At 45.7% G+C, this 18,471-nt stretch overlaps 1 protein-coding gene and 1 long non-coding RNA gene across 12 annotated transcripts in view; one reads left to right on the top strand and one right to left on the bottom strand.

Moving 5' to 3' along the window:
- Positions 1-18,471, bottom strand: part of LOC113895183 — a 114,361-nt gene that overhangs the window by 72,649 nt on the left and 23,241 nt on the right. The gene's annotated exons all lie outside the window — the stretch shown is intronic.
- AFAP1L1 (actin filament associated protein 1 like 1) overlaps positions 1-18,471 on the top strand; it is a 76,239-nt gene that overhangs the window by 36,951 nt on the left and 20,817 nt on the right. The window contains exons 4-13 of the mRNA XM_027546002.1: positions 109-206; positions 1,136-1,244; positions 5,448-5,546; positions 6,229-6,440; positions 9,775-9,954; positions 11,858-11,950; positions 14,001-14,082; positions 14,320-14,469; positions 15,550-15,761; positions 17,865-18,010. Coding sequence (XP_027401803.1) covers positions 109-206; positions 1,136-1,244; positions 5,448-5,546; positions 6,229-6,440; positions 9,775-9,954; positions 11,858-11,950; positions 14,001-14,082; positions 14,320-14,469; positions 15,550-15,761; positions 17,865-18,010 — 1,381 coding nt within the window. The remainder of the gene's footprint in view (positions 1-108; positions 207-1,135; positions 1,245-5,447; positions 5,547-6,228; positions 6,441-9,774; positions 9,955-11,857; positions 11,951-14,000; positions 14,083-14,319; positions 14,470-15,549; positions 15,762-17,864; positions 18,011-18,471) is intronic.

Raw genomic sequence — 18,471 nt, 5'->3', positions numbered from 1 at the left:
TACTAATGGAGGGGGTACTTGGGCTTCCTGACCCCAAATCTAGTCCTCTTCTCACCCTGCCGTGCTCATCCTCCACCTACTCTGTCCTAATGGCCCGACTCCTCATAGACTGTGACCTGAGCGGCCTTCAAGATATGCCAGAGGATGAGGCGGAGTCCTGCAAAGCAGCCAGTCCTGAGCCAGCCAAGAGTCCATCTCTGAGACACGTGAGTTATTACACTCTCTGGCCCTCTTTTCCTCTGGAGGAGGTAGAGAAACTCTAAACTCTAATGCTGGGGATCCTCTTGACCATGAGAGATCTACTCTCTCTTCAGTGTGATGGTTAAGGGCATAAACAGCACTGTGAGAACATTTCAATGATTCATGATGATGAGCTCACTGTGCCAGTGCCGAGCAGGGATAATGTGGTAAACTGACCTGTCCCTTCAGGCCCAAAGGACTTGCCCACCCCAACTTCTGATTTCAGGAGCACAGGAGGAGTGATGTGGAAAGCTCTGGATCACAAGATGGATGGCCTTTGCCTTCCTCCCTTCTGCTGTGTGGCAGATCACTTCCCATCTCTGAGCCTGAGTTTTCACCTACAAAAATGAAGGTCTGGATCACAGACCAAAAATGAAGTTCCCAGCCTTTGGGGCCATGAAATTAGAGCAGGGGGCCCAAATCACATCAAACATTATCTGTTGACTGCATAATTCACTATCATCACCACCATAAATGGCACCAGTTGTTGACCACTCATCATGTCCTTCCAGCACTCCTGCCTGGAAAATCCCATGGACGGAGGAGCCTGGTGGGCTGCAGTCCATGGGGTCGCTAAGAGTCGGACACAACTGAGCGACTTCACTTTCACTTGTCACTTTCATGCATTGGAGAAGGAAATGCCAACCCACTCAAGTGTTCTTGCCTGGAGAATCCCAGGGACGGGGAACCCTGGTGGGCTGCTGTCTATGGGGTTGCACACAACTGAAGCGACTTAGCAGCCGCAGCAGCAGCAGCATGTCCTTTCATATTCAGAGACTGCATCCTGCCTTCTAGGAGCTCCTGTCCCCCTCACCCCCAGGCCCCTCCCTGTCACCCTGCTCCCCATGCTCTCCTGGTCTTCTGGTTTTCACACACTTCCTCTGTCCTCTTTCAGACAGCTGACCTGCCTCCACCACTCCCCAACAGGCCTCCGCCTGAGGACTACTATGAGGAGGCCCTTCCCCTGGGACCTGGCAAGTCCCCTGAGTACATCAGCTCCCACAGTAAGTTCTGGTCCCTGAGGGTTGGGGGTGAGGGGGAGAAGGCTCCTGTCCTGAAGCTCCTGTGTGTCCTGCTGGGGCTAAAGCGCCAAGCCTGGCACCATTCCGCCATACCCACCTACTGGGGAGGAGCGTGGGAGACCCTGACCTCTCCAGTGACAGCCTGGGTGGGTGGGCCAGTAGGCATGGCCTGGGGCTCAGGGGCTGGGGTTCCAGACCCAGTTCTATGTGACCTTGAACAAGCCTCTTCCCCTCTCTGGGCTTCTGTTCCTCTACCCTTGAAATAAGAAAGAGGGGCTAGATGCACACATATCAAGGTATTAGGGTGGAAGGTCACGAGTGCTGCGGCCTGGGTATAGGGACTTAACATCACATACAAGAAACTCTATTACGGTTTTGGGTGATGCACCATGTGTAGTTGAGCCTGCATAAGATATCTATCCTATCATTTGGCAGCACAGAGGAATATTCTTCAACCATCAAAAACTACATGAGATGGGTCTATCTGTGCTGATCAGAAATGAATCCCAGGATACATACTGGAAAAAAAAATCAGAATACTGCATATAACATGATCCCATTTGCTTTTAAATAGGGTACTCACACATGCATTTAACAGTTTTTCTAGGATATGCAAGAAACTCTTGACAGTATTTTCCTATAGGAAATGAATGAGCAGAAATCTGGGTGAAAGGGAACATATTTTCCCATTCACACTCTTTTGTAGTGATTGTGCTTTTCATCATGTTGTAGTAAAATACACATGACATAGAACTGACCACTCCAACTGTTTTCAAGTGTCCAATCACTGGCGTTTAGTGCATTCACAGTGTTGCGTAGCCATCACCACTATCAAGTTCCCAAACATCTTCGTCAGTCCAGAAGGAAAGCCCATACCCAGTAAGCAGTCACTTCCTATTCCCCTCTCAACCAATCTGCTTTGTCTCTATAATTTGCCTCATCTGAATATTCCATTTAAACAGAATCATACAATATGTGACCTTTTATGTCTGCGTTATTTCACTCAGCATAGTGCTTTTGAGCTTCATTCATGTCACTGCATGTATCAGTACTTCCTTTTTATGGACAAATAATACTCTATTGTATGAATATACCATATTTCGTTTATCCATCTGTCAGTTGATGGACGTTTGAGTTGTTTCCATCTTCGGGCTATTATGATATATTATTCTTATGATTAATAAACTAGTTTAAACAAAACTAGTGAAATGGTGGACTTGGACCAGGTGATCCATGGCCCTCTTCAGACTTGGGACCTATGTCACTGCCAGCAGCTGTTTATGTGAAGCAGCTGACTTTATTTTATCCACTTGAGGACAGAGAAGGAGGGGATGAAGTGCTGCTAGACCCTTAATCCCAGGACAAGCCCTCAGCTGGGTGAGGCTCTTTCCCCTCCCCAGAGAGCTCAGATGGGGCAGAGAAGCTGCCTCCTCGAGCAGTGGGGATCCTGGGGTGGGAGGGAAGGGAGTGCCTCAGGAAAGGCCAAGGACCTTGTCCAGGAAGAGGGCGCCACGCCCGACAGGAAGTATCCTTCCCCTCTCACCAGCCTGCCAGGTGTCTGAGGGCTTTCGGTGCTCCCTCCCTCTCCCACCTGCGCCTCCTCCTTTCCCACCCTCACTCCTGGCCTGAGTACCCCATTCCACCCCACAGGGATGTCTCTAGCATCTGAGACCTCAGGATGTCTGCTGGGAAAAGCAGGCTGTGAGCCTCACTTGAGAGATATAACTGGGCATCCCAGTCACTGGGAATTTGAGTGCTGCCATCCTCAGAAAAACAGTAGGGCTGAGAGCCCAGAGCAGTGCTCTGATGAACAGCGTGGTGTGAGAGCAAGTTGGTCTGAAAGAAGGCAGGCTTCCTGGAGGAGGGGGTGGGCACCTGTCCCCTGAGCTAGCAACTTCAGTTCTGATCCAGGTTCTATCACTAGAAAAGTGTGTGGCCTCAGTTTCTTCATTTGTGAAGTGGGTCTGATACCTCCCTCCCTGCACTACAGAAATCAAGATAGTTATAATGATGTCTAGCATTTGTCTAAGACGTTTTATGTGCCAGACTTTATACTGAGAGTTCATATGCATTATATCACTAATCCAGGGTAGGAATTGTTCATGTCAATTTTATAGGTAAAGAATCTGAAATGCAGAGAAACTGTTTTCTTTCCAAGGTCACTCAGTAAATAATGGAGATAGATTTGAACTCAGATCTCATTAACCCCAAAGCACATGCCATTAACCCACTGAGCTTCAAAGTATGCTCCAGAGACCATCCGTATTAAAATAATCTTAAATGTTAAAAAAAAAATCTGATTCCTTGGAATTCCATACATTTTCTATTTTTACATATGTTTAAAACTATCCAGTTAAATAGGTTTTTCCATAGTGCAGATTCCTCAGTTCAGCCCACACCAGTGACTCAGAATCTGTGGAGATATAGTTCAGGGATCTAAATTTTTTCTTCCTTTTTATTTATTTTTAATTGGAGGATAATTGTTTTATAGCATTATGTTGATTTCTGCCATATATCAACATGAGTCAGCTATAGGGATCTGCATTTTTTAAAAGACCCCAAATGAATGTAAGTTGGTGCAGCCATTAAGGGAAAAATATGGAGGTTCCTCAAAAAACTAAAAATAAGAGTTATGATCTAGCAACCCCACTCCTGGGCATACACCTGGAGAAAACTCTAATTCGAAAAGATACATAGGGCTTCCCTGGTGGTCTAGTGGTTAAGAATCCACCTGCCAATGAAGAGGACATAGATTCGATCCCTGATCCTGGAAGATGCCACACGCCACAGGGCAACTAAGCCTGTGTGCCACAGCTACAGAGCCCATATGCCCTAGAACCTGTGCCCTGCAACAAGAGATGCCACAGCAACGAGAAGCCTGCCCACTGCAACAAGAGAAAGCCTTAGGGCAACAACAAAAACCCAGCACAGCCAAACACAAATTAATAAATTTTTTGAAAAGAGAAAAGATACATGTAACCCTGATGTTCATAGCAGTGTTATTTACAACAGCCAAGACATGGAAGCAACCTAAATGTACATCAACAGATGAATGGGTAAAGATATTATATATACACATACATACACACACACACACAATGGAATATTACTAGGCCATAGGAAAAAAGAATGAAATAATGCCACTTGCAGCAGCATGCACAGACCTAGAGATTTTCATACTAAGTGAAGTAAATCAGAGAAAGACAAATACCTGAAGATATTACTTATATGTGGAATCTAAAGTATGATACAAATGAACTTATTTACAAAACAGATACAGACTCAGACATAGAAAATAAACCTGTGGTTACCAACGAGGAAAGAAGGGGATAAATTAGGAGTTTGGGATTTAATAGATCAAGCTAGGAAATACAAAAAAAATAACCAGCAAGATCCTATGTACAGCACAGGGAACTATATTCAGTATCTTATAATAATAATGGAAAAGAAAAATAAATTAAAAGACCCTTGGTAGTTGTGATAAAAATACAATTTAGGATACCTCCATTCCTATATTATACTGACTCCCATGAATGGGAAAAGCACCAAAATTCAGCATTAGCATCTATTGTATGTATTGTATATATTCACTATTGTATGTGTTATTGTTATTTCCTCTAGTCCACTTCCTCCTCTGCAGGTTTAGAAGGAGAGGAGGGAGTGGATGCATTAAGAAGTGAGCAGAGGGGCTGAGGTGGAAGAAGAGACAAGGGCAAAGCAGAAAGGGGGTCTGGGCCCAGGTGCTGACACACCACTCCCTGTAGTCCAGTGACTGGAACTGTGACCACGACACACACCCACACATACCAGTGTTCTGGGGTCAGAGGAGAGAGGCTGACCACGCTGTGCCTGGGAAGGTCAGAGGAAAGATCTTTGAGCTGGGTATTGGAGGCTGAGTAGGAATTTTCTAGCTGTTGCTAAGAGGGCACAGGGAAGAGCATGAACACAGGCCTGGAAGTGTGACAGGGCCTGGTAGGGCCATTCTGGGTGACAGGAGCATAGGGGGCAGGTGTGGTCTAAGGCAGATGAGATACGGAGAGGAGGCCCCACACTCTGGCCAGGCAATGACTAGAAGCTCCACTCCCTCTTCCCGAGGAGGACACCGTGTCCAAGATCTTTGCCAGCCCTGGCACCTGGAGTCTGCCTGCATTTCTCCAAGTACTGCTCTTTCTGCCAACCCCACAGATGGCTGCAGCCCAGCCCACTCGCTTATGGACGGCTACTATGAGGATGCAGACAGCAGCTACCCTGCCACCAGGATGAACGGGGAGCTGAAGAATTCTTGTAAGTACTGGGTGGACGTTCAGTCCAGGTGTGTCCTCAGGGAGAGCAAACCTTGACCTGACCTTGGCGTGCCCATACCCACTGCCCCCCTCAACTCCCTGGGGTCACCACAGAGGCCTCAAAGCCCTTGTTCTCAGTGATCCTGGGGTTCAGTGGGAAGACTGCTGAGTGGAGTTAGGAGCCCCCGACGAAGCCCTTGCCCTGATTCTTGGTGACTGACCTTAAGCAAGTGATTTACTCTCCCTGAGCCTCCAGATTCCTCTGTATCAAACAGGGACTTGCTGAGGGCCATGAAAATGACCTGAGACAACAGATGCAAAGATGATGGGTAAAGACAATAGCTGATGTTTACTGAGCCCTCAGTGAGTGCCAAACACTCAGCTAAACGTTTTGCATTTGTTGCTGCTCAAAATAGCCTAGTGAGGTAGGTATTATAATTTATTATGACCATTTCATTGATGAGGAAACTGAACCTCGAGAGGTAAAGTCACTGAGATCACAAAGCAAGTGGTAAATCTGAAAGAAACAGGGCCCGTGTGGGAGCTAGGTCATTACCAGGATCACACCTCACACCCACCCCTTGGGCCCCAGAGCAGGGATATCTGCAAAAGAGTAAGAAGGCCCACCTCCCCCCACACCGGGTGACAGCACAGGGACAGGTCCTTTCCTGTGGCTCCTGCAGACAATGACTCTGACGCCATGAGCAGCTCCTACGAGTCGTACGATGAGGAGGAGGAGGAAGGGAAAGGGCCACAGCCCACACACCAGTGGCCCTCAGAGGAGGCCTCCATGCACCTGGTGAGGGACTGCAGGATATGTGCCTTCCTGCTGCGGAAAAAGCGCTTCGGGCAGTGGGCCAAGCAGTTGACTGTCATCAAGGAGGACCAGCTCCTGGTGAGTGGCCACAGACGACAGCCTCTTGGCCTCACGTGGACTTGCGTGTGTGTGCGCATATGTGTGTGTGCGTGCAGGCGTGCCTGCCTCTGTTCCTCTGGGTTTGCTTTGTGCACAGAGGCTCAAAGGACAGTTCTTCTGAGAACAGAGCTCTCCTACCCAGGCAGAATTAAAAAAAAACAAACAATACAAAACGTGAAGAACTGATCGACTTTACCAAGTTTTGTTTTTCCAAAACGTGATTTTTTTTTATCACTTTAAAACAATGTTTAGGGGAAGCGATCGTGCCCGCCGCTACCTCCTCCTCCGCCGCCGCCGCCGCCGCCGCCGGACCGGCCGGAGAGTAAAAAAAAAAAAAAAAAAAAAAACAATGTTTATCGTTTTTCACTAAGTAAATGTATTTACTTATAAACCTAGAAAAAAAAATGAAAAATGATTTTTTTTTTAAAAATCCCATTGACCAAGAGCTAACCACTATTAAGTTTTGATGCATAAACTTCCACCCTCATTTCCATACATCTGTCTTTTCTGAAACTGAGCCCATGTAATACTTGTTATCATATAACTTGAAACATTTTTTTTAATTTATCATGTCTCATCATTATCATTTCATAAAAGAAATACACTTTTAATTCCAAAGTAAGTAAAGTAAGTATAAGGATGGACATAATTTCTGGGGAAAAATGACACCTCTTTACCTGTTCAGTTCAGTTCAGTCGCTCAGTCGTGTCCAACTCTTTGCGACCCCATGAATTGCAGCACGCCAGGCCTCCCTGTCCACCACCAACTCCCGAAGTTCACTCAAACTCACGTCCATCAAGTCGGTGATGCCATCCAGCCATCTCATCCTCTGTCATCCCCTTATCCTCCTGCCCCCAATCCCTCCCAGCATCAGAGTCTTTTCCAATGAGTCAACTCTTCACATGAGGTGATCAAAGTATTGGAGTTTCAGCTTTAGCATCATTCCTTCCAAAGAAATCCCAGGGCTGATCTCCTTCAGAATGGACTGGTTAGATCTCCTTGCTGTCCAAGGGACTCTCAAGAGTCTTCTCCAACACCACAGTTCAAAAGCATTAATTCTTCGGTGCTCAGCCTTCTTCACAGTCCAACTCTCACATCCATACATGACCACTGGAAAAACCATAGCCTTGATTAGATGGACCTTTGTTGGCAAAGTAATGTCTCTGCTTTTTAACATGCTATCTAGGTTGGTCATAACTTTCCTTCCAAGGAGTAAGCGTCTTTTAATTTCATGGTTGCAATCACCATCTGCAGTGATTTTGGAGCCCAAAAAAATAAAGTCTGACACTGTTTCCACTGTTTCCCCATCTATTTCCCATAAAGTGATGGGACCAGATGCCATGATCTTACTTTTCTGAATGTTGAGCTTTTTTTTTTTTTTGAATGTTGAGCTTTAAGCCAACTTTTTCACTCTCCACTTTCACTTTCATCAAGAGGCTTTTGAGTTCCTCTTCACTTTCTGCCATAAGGGTGGTGTCATCTGCATATCTGAGGTTATTGATGTTTCTCCCGGCAATCTTCATTTCCAGCTTGTGCTTCTTCCAGCCCAGTGTTTCTCATGACGTACTCTGCATAGAAGTTAAATAAGCCGGGTGACAATATACAGCCTTGATGTACTCCTTTTCCTATTTGGAACCAGTCTGTTGTTCCATGTCCAGTTCTCACTGTTGCTTCCTGACCTGCATACAGATTTCTCAAGAGGCAGGTCAGGTGGTCTGGTATTCCCATCTCTTGAAGAATTTTCCACAGTTTATTGTGATCCACACAGTCAAAGGCTTTGGCATAGTCAATAAAGCAGAAATAGATGCTTTTCTGGAACTCTCTTGCTTTTTCCATGATCCAGCGGATGTTGGAAATTTGATCTCTGGTTCCTCTGCCTTTTCTAAAACCAGCTTGAACATCTGGAAGTTCACGGTTCACGTATTGCTGAAGCCTGGCATCTTACTAAACATGTACGCATTGAAACATGACCTCTTCTCACCTTGGAGCAATGAAAAGTTCATCCCAGGTCAGAATCAGGCCAAGAATCATGACATACTTCTTTCCACACATTATGCCTTCTTTTTCTTGACTTACTGCAATGGCTATGACCTCCAGTGGAGATTCTCTGGTGGCTCAGTGGTAAAGAATCCACCTGCCAATGCAGGAGATGCACATTCAAACCCTGGGTCAGGAAGATCCCCTGAAGAAGGAAGCGGCAACCCACTCCAGTATTCTTGCTTGGAGACTCCCATGGACAGAGGACCTGGCGGGCTATAGTCCATGGGGTCACAAAGAGTTGGACACAACTTAGTGACTAAACAAGAACAACAAAGGACCTCTAGTGTGATATAAATAGAAGTGGTGAGAGTAGGCATATTTGTCTCAATCCAGATCTCAAAGGAAAGTTCAATAATTCACCATTAAGGCTGATGTTTGCTTGTGGGGTTTTTTGGTAGGTATTCAATCCAGATCTCAAAAAAAAGTTCAATAATGTACCATTAAGGCTAATGTTTGCTTGTGGGGTTTTTTCGTAGGTATTCCTTATTATCACATTAAGCAAGTTTTCCTCTAAGAGTTTTCTAAGAGTTTATGTTACAAATGAATCCAGAATTTTATCAAATATTTTTTCTGCTTCTATTGAAACATGTGGTTTTTCTCCTTTTTTCTGGTCCTACAATAAATTACATGGTTAGTTTTTGAACGATAACCCACTCTTGCACTCTTAGAATAAGTTTGATCTCTATGCAATATGGTTTTTATATGTCTGGATATTATATGCTAATATTTTGTTTATAGTTTTTACAACTATGTTACAAGAGACATTAGCCTATGACTTTCCTTTTTTTAATGTCATTGTCAGGTTCTGGTATCAAGGTAATGTGAGCCTCATAGTAAGAACTGGGAAGTGAGAATCATTATTCATCAACTATGGACTTCCCAAGCCCAGCCCTCCATCTCTGCTATAACTCTCTCCCACATTCTTGCCTTGTAGCCCATTAATAGCAGAGAGCTGGCTTCCTCCCAAGACAGCCTGTTTCTTCTCTGGTTCTTTAGACTAGAATGGTCTTCCTGGTATTGTGCTAAAACCTGCCTCTTCCTAAATAAGTAGTTGTGACCCTTGAGACCGCTCAGCAGCCCTTGAGATCTGGAGCTTTCCCAAAGATGCCCCTCCCAGGCTTTTCATCTCTGTGGTGAACAGTCACAGGCCCTGTCTTCATGCAGTGCCCACAGTCGGGATGGGCGGGGAGGTCTCTTTGGGGTAGGTTGAGTTTCAGTCTCCTCCCTCCACTCTCCACTCCAGGAGGCCCTAACCCCTTCTCTTCCTGTCCAGTGTTACAAAAGCTCCAAGGACCGGCAGCCGCATCTGAGGCTAGCGCTGGATGTCTGCAGTGTCATCTATGTGCCCAAGGACAGCCGGCACAAGAGGCACGAGCTGCGCTTCTCCCAGGGGGCTACTGAAGTCCTGGTGCTGGCCCTGCAGAGCCGGGAGCAGGCCGAGGAGTGGCTGAAGGTACAGGAGGGCCTGTGCCCTTCACCCACCCTTCCACCCTCCCTCCCTCCCTTCCTTCCTCTCTTCCCCAGGCCCAGCCCTCAGTGGGGTGGGCCCCTGTCACTGGAAGAACAGGCCTGGCTCAGAGGATCAGTACCTTTCACATGGCTAGGGCTTTATGTGGAAATGGGCCTCGGATATCTCCAGGAGACAGACCTCAGCCTAGAGACCTATGTTCCTTCTAGCTATGTGAATCCCCTAACATGCCTACTGTGCGTTTATCCTACCTGCAATGTACATCTCCAGGAATAGAGAGCTTAAGACCTCCTATAGAAGAAGCTGATTTTATCATTAGACAGGCTAATCCTTTTTTTTTTAATAAAGGAGAAATTCTTTATCTTAGATGAAATGTGCATACTTATAAGATCCACCTATGACCCAGTTCCTGCATCTTACACAACAATTAGAGTTACCATGCACTGAGCACTTACTTTGTGCCATGCATTGTGGTAAGAGCTTTATACACATGACTTCATTTACTATTCACTGTGGGACTAATATTGTCCCCATTTTATAGATGAGGAAGCTGAGGCACAAGAGCTTCTGTGACTCACCCAAGGTCAACCACCAGTGGTTCGGACCAGAATTGGAAGTGAATCCAATTCCAAGGAAAATCTACGGAAATCTAGCCCAAAGGTGACAGGATGGCATAGTGTTGACGAGGGAAGACTTCGGTGCTATACAGACCTGAAGTTCAAGTCCCGGACCTAAGCAGCATTTACTGACTATGTGATCTTCTGCAAAGGACTTCACTTCCCTGTGCCTCAGATTCTGCCTCTATAAAATGGCTCTTGTAAGCATTCTAGAGCATACCTGACATAGAGCCTGCCAGGCAGCAAGTCCTCAGTAACTGTCAGCAACTACTGTGACGGTGATAGTGAAGCCCTCACCCCCAGGCCCTTACAGCAGACCTCTCCACCTCTGATCTTCCGAACAAAGAAACCAAAGCCCCCATTCCCTCCCTCCCCATCCTCTCTTCCTTCCTGTGATAACCAGCTCTCCCACTGGGATGTTTACTGATTCTCATTACTGCCTTTGTCTCAGGAGGGGAAGGAAGAGAGACAACCTGCCTGCTGGGGTGGGGGTGAGGGGAGTGCTCTGTCCTAAGGGACTGTGGTTGGGTAAGAAAAAGTCCTAGACTTGGAGTTAAAGAGGCCTGTCTTGGTACCCCAATTAGCGCAAACAGTAGGGCAGAGCCTCATCATCCTCATTTGTAATTTGGGGACCAAAGTACCCCACCCCACAAGGCTGCTGTGGGGATATACAAGGGGATAATCCAGGCAAAGCCACCTGACAGATGAGCAGCAGCGGTCTGTTACTATTTCATGATCAGGATGCTTGTGCTGCATGGCCGCAGGGGAGTGCCTTGGGGTCTCCGTTTCCACATCTTTGAAATGAAGAGAATAATCCTAGCTATTCTGCAGGTTGTTGTAAAGTTCCAACATGTCACAGAAGTGAGTTCCTCATTCCTGTGCGGGGCATACACATGGCCCTTCACACCCATCATCTCAATGGTCCTCACACCCCCAAGGAGGTAGCAGAGGACCCATAGCATCCCCGTGTTACAGATGGGGAAATGAAATCCCAGAGCAGGGACATGGCTTTGCCAAGGCCATGCAACTAATTAGTAATGGCTCCAGGTCTAGAAGCCAAGCCTCTAAGCTCCCAGCTCCTTACGTTTTCAATTTAAGGGACAGACACAGGAGAAAGCCTGTTCAGATCCTGATGTGCCCTACACATGGGGCAGGAGGCCATGTCAACCTGTGTCCCACCCAGTGATCCCAACCGCTCTGCTGGGCCTCGTTCTTGCTGCTGTCTCCACAGCACCTCTGCCACCTGCTCACAGTGTGTGTCCTCTCCACAGGTCATCCGAGAGGTCAGCAAACCCGTCGGGGGCACTGAGGGGGCAGACGTGCCCAGATCCCCAGTCCTCCTGTGCAAGGCGGACCTGGACAAGGTACCTCTGTCTTCACAGGGTCCCTCTGAGACAGACAGTGGGAGCTCAGCACAGGCTCTGTCCCAAGGGACGCGCAGGCTGCTGGTGAAGCCAGACATTGACCAGGCACTTAATAAACGTCTACTGAATTCATGAATGCCCATGTCCAAGGTGCAGCACAAGCCAGAGGAGGGAGTGCCTACCCTGCCAGGACAGGAAGAGGTCACGTTTGAACCAAGCCATGAACACCAAATTGGAATCAGTCAGTCAGACAAGGAGTGTCCACTGGGACATAAATGAAGCAGTCGTTTCATTCTATCAGGCCACCGGCAAATACATGCTAAAAAGCCTACGTTTCACTAGGTGCTGTGGGTGATCATGGGACTCAGCCCCAAATCCTAAGGGAGGTTAAGACCCCCACATAAGGGTCTCGCACGACATAATAAAGGCTAGCATTATAGAAAATGTGACTGTGGCCGGCACTGTTCTAAATGCTTTGTGTGTGTGTACTGAATTTAATTTCTATAATTCTTTGATGAACTGCATTTTCAGAAAAGGAAGCCATGGCAAAAAGATATTTGCCCAAAGTCACACATAATAAGAACAGAGCTAGCTGATCACACCCAGCCAGCCGACCGGTGGCTGAGTGTACAGCAGGAGGGTAGCTAAAATGTTCAGGTGGCGTTTCTGGAGAAGAGTGGGAGTGAGCATGTGTTACTGGTGGCTCTCTCTCCACAGACTCCTGTGATTGAGCTGTCATCATCATCAAGCCAATTCCAAAGTGCACACAGTGTTTCTTTATATTTGCTGTCTATCTTGATGAAAACCTTAACATCTGTACATCATCACAGAACAAACAGGAGCCACAACTTCTGTTTCACAATTTACAGAGGTGATTCTTTATACTTGACAGTTCTGTCCCATTTCTGACAGTTGCCATTTTTCCAACCTTTGGAAACTTGAGAGAATGCACAGACTCTCTCATTTCCCCTGCCTTCTAGTACTATGCTTATAGCAAAGCATCCCTGAGCCTGGTCTGGGGTATCCCCAGAAAAGGTTTAGGGGCCTCAGAGCTCTGTAAGTTCACCTTTTTAAGTGGATAGGTATCATTGTAGTCTTGTCCTGAGTCTGGCTGGCACAGTTTAGCTTCTTAAAGTGGGACAGTCACATATCACACAGATGTTAGAAATGACAATTTCTAACAATTGGCCTCACAATTTCACTTGTGCCAGTTCCCTAGTGCCTCACAGCAGCCCACTGACAGGAGGGTAATTCAAGTGAGAAGGCTTGGAGAGATGAAAGGATTTTCCCATATCCCCACAGCTAAGGAGAGACATCATTTCTTCCAAGGCCCATCTTGACTATTCTACCCCACTCCTTAATAGGAATGAATGAATGACTGATCCAAAGTTGGCATAATAAGTAAAAATACTGCTGGCTGACCATGAAGTTGTTACCATGGGCTGGGTGGGGGTGGGGTGTGTGTGTGTGTGTGGTATCTTTGCCATTCTCTCATCCAAGCTAGAATTGTAATGGATTCCTCTCTCATCACCATTCACATTTACTGATCACCGAGTCCTGTTACGACTGTTTTGAAAATGCCAGCTCATCTTTTTCCTCATCCTCACAAGTGCTTGGCTCACCCTCCTATCAAGTCTCACATTGCCCAGGATGACATTCGTACTGCCCCTTTTGCTTCCAGTCTTGCCCCCTCCTTGTCCATCTCCCATGATGCAGCTCGGGGGCTTACAAGACCAACTTCACCACTGTCCCACTTAAATACCTTCTTACCTCCCCATCACCTACCAAATATGGTCCAAACTCCCAGGATTCTAATCTCAGCCTATTATACTGAATTTCTCACTCCCCAAATAGACTGAATTCCTCACTTCCAAATAAATGGAAGACACAACCACCCTAAGTCATAGCTGTCCTCCTCATACCAGTATGACAGTTGCTGACAAATATTTCTTTAGCTAATCCTCATGTACAGGGGTCAAGGGGAGACTGAACCAAGAAAGGGAGACTTTGAGTGTGCCTCTGACAGGGGGCTGTCTGTGTTCCTCCCCAGAGGCTGTCCCAAGAGAAGCAGACCTCGGATTCTGACAGCCTAGGCATGGGTGACAGCTGTTCCACTCTGGGCCGTGAACATGGTAGGAGCCTCTGGGGGCTCAGGTGGGAAAATGCTAGAGCTGGGAGGGGCCTTGCCATGAGCACACGCAGTGCAGATCAGGTCCTGACCATTCTGGAGACCTAGCTGATGTGACCTGGACTATCCATACTGGGCTAGGCCTTGTATGCAGATTCAAAGGCTGGGGGGAAGGCTAGGGGCAGGTGGATCTGGAACTTGGGGCTCCCTCCCCTCATCTAACCCATCTCCACGGTAACAGGCAAAGGGAAGAAGAGCAGCCTGTCAGAGCTGAAGGGTTCAATGAGCAGAGCTGCAGGCCGCAAGATCACCCGTATCATCAGCTTCTCTAAGAAGAAGGCACTGGCTGATGACCTGCAGGCGTCCTCTACTGAGGAGGTTCCGTGCTGTGGTGGGTACCATGCATGCAGAGAATTCAGACCCTGTTGATGGGGCCAAGCCAGAAGACCCTCCAGGCCTAATCTACCTCATTCCTAAGGCAGAGGATAGAATCCTCCTAGACGACTAACCCCCCACTCCATCAATAATCCATGCCCATCCACCACTTCTCCTCCATGAGGCCCTGACACCTAACAGAAGGAAAAGTCAACCAACTGTCCTATTTCTATGCTCCCTATGACATTCGTGCCAATCACTGCCCATCTCTGGGCCTCAGTTTCCTCTACTATGACAAGAGGAGAGTATCTTAACTTCCCAGTATATAATATAATATACCAAGTGTTTGAGTTATGGTCCAGTCTTACAAGGATATTTCTTGAATAAAAATATTTAAGGACTTTATTGTAAACACATAAAATGCGAATTAAAAGTAGTTTGAAAGAAAAGAAACATTGTTCATCTAAACCCATTGTTCCATGTACTGGAATCCAATAAAAGAAATCATGTGTTTTAGGTAAATGATAATATTCTGCTAACCTGGAAAGAACATTATATATAAAGAACATGGATATAAAGAAATATTTTGTAAGTGGACGAGGACACTGTTATGGTAAAAAATAAATTAAGACCTAAAACATTAAAGGGAATTCTAAAGTCATCAGCCACCAGCCTGCCCCTCACTTGTTTTTAATTCTTCATCCTGGCTACATGTTTTTTGTTCCCACATCTGCCACCAGGTGTCAGCATCAGCCATTGTTTTCTGTCCTCTGCAATTAGTTTTTGCTATTTTAGGCAGAAAGGCAGAAGGAAGAGTTGTGTCTTTCATTCATTATATATAGTAGTTCTGTCCTTTTCATCAAGGTTGGTACGGTCTGAAGGCTGTGCAGGTATGTACAAATATGATTATCAGTCCCCTGTTCACAGATAACAAACTGAAACCTGAGGTCACAGACCAGGAATGAGCCGACTCAGGACCCAGAAGGCCTCTCTCTCCAGCTCGAGTACAAGAGTTACCCAGGCCCTCTGTCCCTGCACCCTGACTTGTATCCCCCAGGACTGTCAGGAGGTCGCATCGCTGGTCTCTCCCTCCCAGGTTATCTGAATGTGCTGGTGAACCACGGATGGAAGGAACGCTGGTGCCGCCTGAAGTGCAACACCTTGTATTTCCATAAGGACCGCACAGACCTGCGGACCCACGTGAACGCCATTGCCCTCCGCGGTTGTGAGGTGGCCCCAGGCTTTGGGCCCAGACACCCATTTGCCTTCAGGATCCTACACAACCGGCAGGAGGTCGCTATCTTAGAGGTGAGAAGAGAAAATAGCTTAGGGGTGGGAGCTAAGAGGAGCTCTGGCCTGGAGGTTGGCTTTTGTCCAGGGGACCTTATTGACATTACAGGGACTAAGGAAGAGGGAAAATGAGCCAACTGTCGCCAAGTAGCCGGTTAAACTATAGAACACCCACTTAAATGTGAATTTCAGATAAACGATAACTAATTCTTTTTAGTACAAGTATATCCCATATTTGCGACATACCTATGCTAATAAACTATTGTTTATCTGAAATTCAAATTTAAGAGAATTGTGCATTTTTATTTGTTAAATTTGGCAACCCTAGACCCAAGGTTTGTTTATTCTACCTTATAAATATAGTCCCAAGCCTGAAAGGCATCTAGTCTAACTCTGATCTAATTTTGGAAACCTCTCTACAATTTACTTCCCACCAGTGACTGTTCATCTCAGATAAACCATTGCTCCTCCCACCAAGCAACTAAATTTTTACAAAGATTCTCTCCATATTGAGTTGAAATCTTAAAACTCTGTGTGGGAAGCAACTACACCTGTTCTGCATATTTTTGTTTTTCCAGAACCCAGCCTGATATCCAGCAATCCTGGGCTGGACAGTATTGGGCTCAATGAGGGACAGTAAGGACTCAATTAACATCTGTTGGACAAATGGCTGACTGACAATGTGATTTCATTTCACCCACTCATTTTTCCTAACTACCCACTGACACCAGGCCTCCTCTCTGGGGTCATACAGAATACACTGAATCTCTCTTTACATGTCAATCCTTCAGCTATTTAGAAATTTAAAATATAACTGGAGGAAAACCTAAAAACTACCCCCTCATATTACAGATAAGGAAACTGAGGCCAGGGCAGTCACATGCTTCACCTGAAGCTCCACAGAGGACTGATGGCCTCTTGGTTTTTTTCCTACAACTAAGACCCAGCCTCTTGGTATTGTTTTCTTTGCCCAGTACCCACTGCCTCTCTCAGTTATTAAATGTAAGGAAATATTGATTCTGTAAGTCACTTCTACTTTTGATAGCTTCAGATGGGTCTTTTACTTTTCTTCAGAAAAAGCTTTCCCTTTCTCTTCACAAAGAGCTTTCTGGCAAAAACTGTGCTTTTTAAATTCAAGTTTCTAGTTTTTGTGTGCTAACTTGATTTTATGATGATGCTCTTTAACATTTCTCTGAGAGTATTTATCAAGTGCAAAAAAATAAGAATAGGAGCATCTTGAATGATGTCATTAGTAATTTAAACATAATAGATTTCTATTTACATTAACTTATATTAATCTTATATCCTACACAAATTATTTAAAAGTCTGCATCTCATATGTTGTTATTAGATGTCCATAGAATATTTAGAAAAACTGGCAAAAAGATAAACATTCCTAAATTTCAAAAAGTAGAATTCTTTTTGTGTGTGATTCAATTATATATACACATATATTATTTTTGAAATTATTTTCCATTACAGGTTATTGCAAGATATTGACTGTAGTTTACAGCAAATCTTTGTTGCTTGTTGCATATCTATTTTTTAAAATTAGAAATCTAGCATTCTATTCATACTAAGTCAAACAGGTGGAATCAAACTGTCATAACTTTTTTAGTTAGGCAAAAATTCATAAGTTTTCTAATATATATATTATATATTTTATTTTATGATAATGTTCTTTAAATAAAAACATGTGTTTAGTTGACCAGCAACTTCTTAGAGATTCTCCTGTATACAATATTATATATAATTGGCATTTATGATACAAGAAAAACATGTGGGTTATGTGATAAATGGCCTCCTCATTTAATAAAAAGCAAATATTAAAAAAAAATTCAGAGAACACCTAAATTTTGTTTTCCTATCCAATCGGTCTGGAAGGCTCTGAGGATAATGAGTGAGGTTATATGTTTTAAAGAGGTAGTTGGGGAGGGAGTCTCTATTTCTTACCCAGAAAACTTGGTTTTCTGGATGAGTGTTCTAGTCTTGCTCCTCTTGGATCCCTAAGTATTGGGTCCAAACAGATACTATACGTATATGGGTTTGGCTGAAGTGAGTGGGTAGCCAGAGACCCTGAATGTGCCACAGTGAACTCAGCTTATGCCTTCTCTCCCTCAGGCAAGCTGCTCAGAGGACATGGGCCGCTGGCTTGGGCTGCTGCTAGTGGAGATGGGCTCCAAAGTCACTCCCGAAGCATTGCACTATGACTATGTGGATGTGGAGACCCTAACCAGCATCGTCAGTGCAGGGCGCAACTCCTTCTTGTAAGGGCCAGTACCCCACAGCCCCCCAAAGCTGCCTACAACCTTTCCTATCTCAGCTCCCTCTCAGAGGCGGATTGGGAGGGAAGGGAGGATGGGCTGAGAAAGACTGCTTCCTTGGGAAGTCAGAGGGTGCCTTCCTCTTCCAGCAGGAGGAGAGAAGCTGGTTAAAGGAGGAGGCTCAGGGTTGAGGATGCTGTGGATGGAATGAGCCAGAAAGGAGAAGCTCTTTTGGACCATGGCCTGGGCTCTGCTCTCATGCCATAGAAATTTAGGGTCCCCATACCCTTGAGCCTCTGGGCAGACATGAGGCTCATCTGCGGAGTTTGCATTATAAGTGCCAGCTTCGAATTACGGCTCTATCATGAGCAACAGCTTGGGTGGGTTGGTTGCTTGCCAGCCTGGATCCTCTGTTTTCTCACGTACAGAATGGAGGTGATGAATAACCTGCTTCCTGGATTGTG

The sequence above is a fragment of the Bos indicus x Bos taurus genome, chromosome 7 (assembly GCF_003369695.1).
Source record: "Bos indicus x Bos taurus breed Angus x Brahman F1 hybrid chromosome 7, Bos_hybrid_MaternalHap_v2.0, whole genome shotgun sequence".
NCBI lineage: Eukaryota > Metazoa > Chordata > Mammalia > Artiodactyla > Bovidae > Bos > Bos indicus x Bos taurus.
The sequence above is the reverse complement of the archived record's forward strand: the minus strand, read 5'-3'. Positions and strand labels throughout refer to the sequence as shown.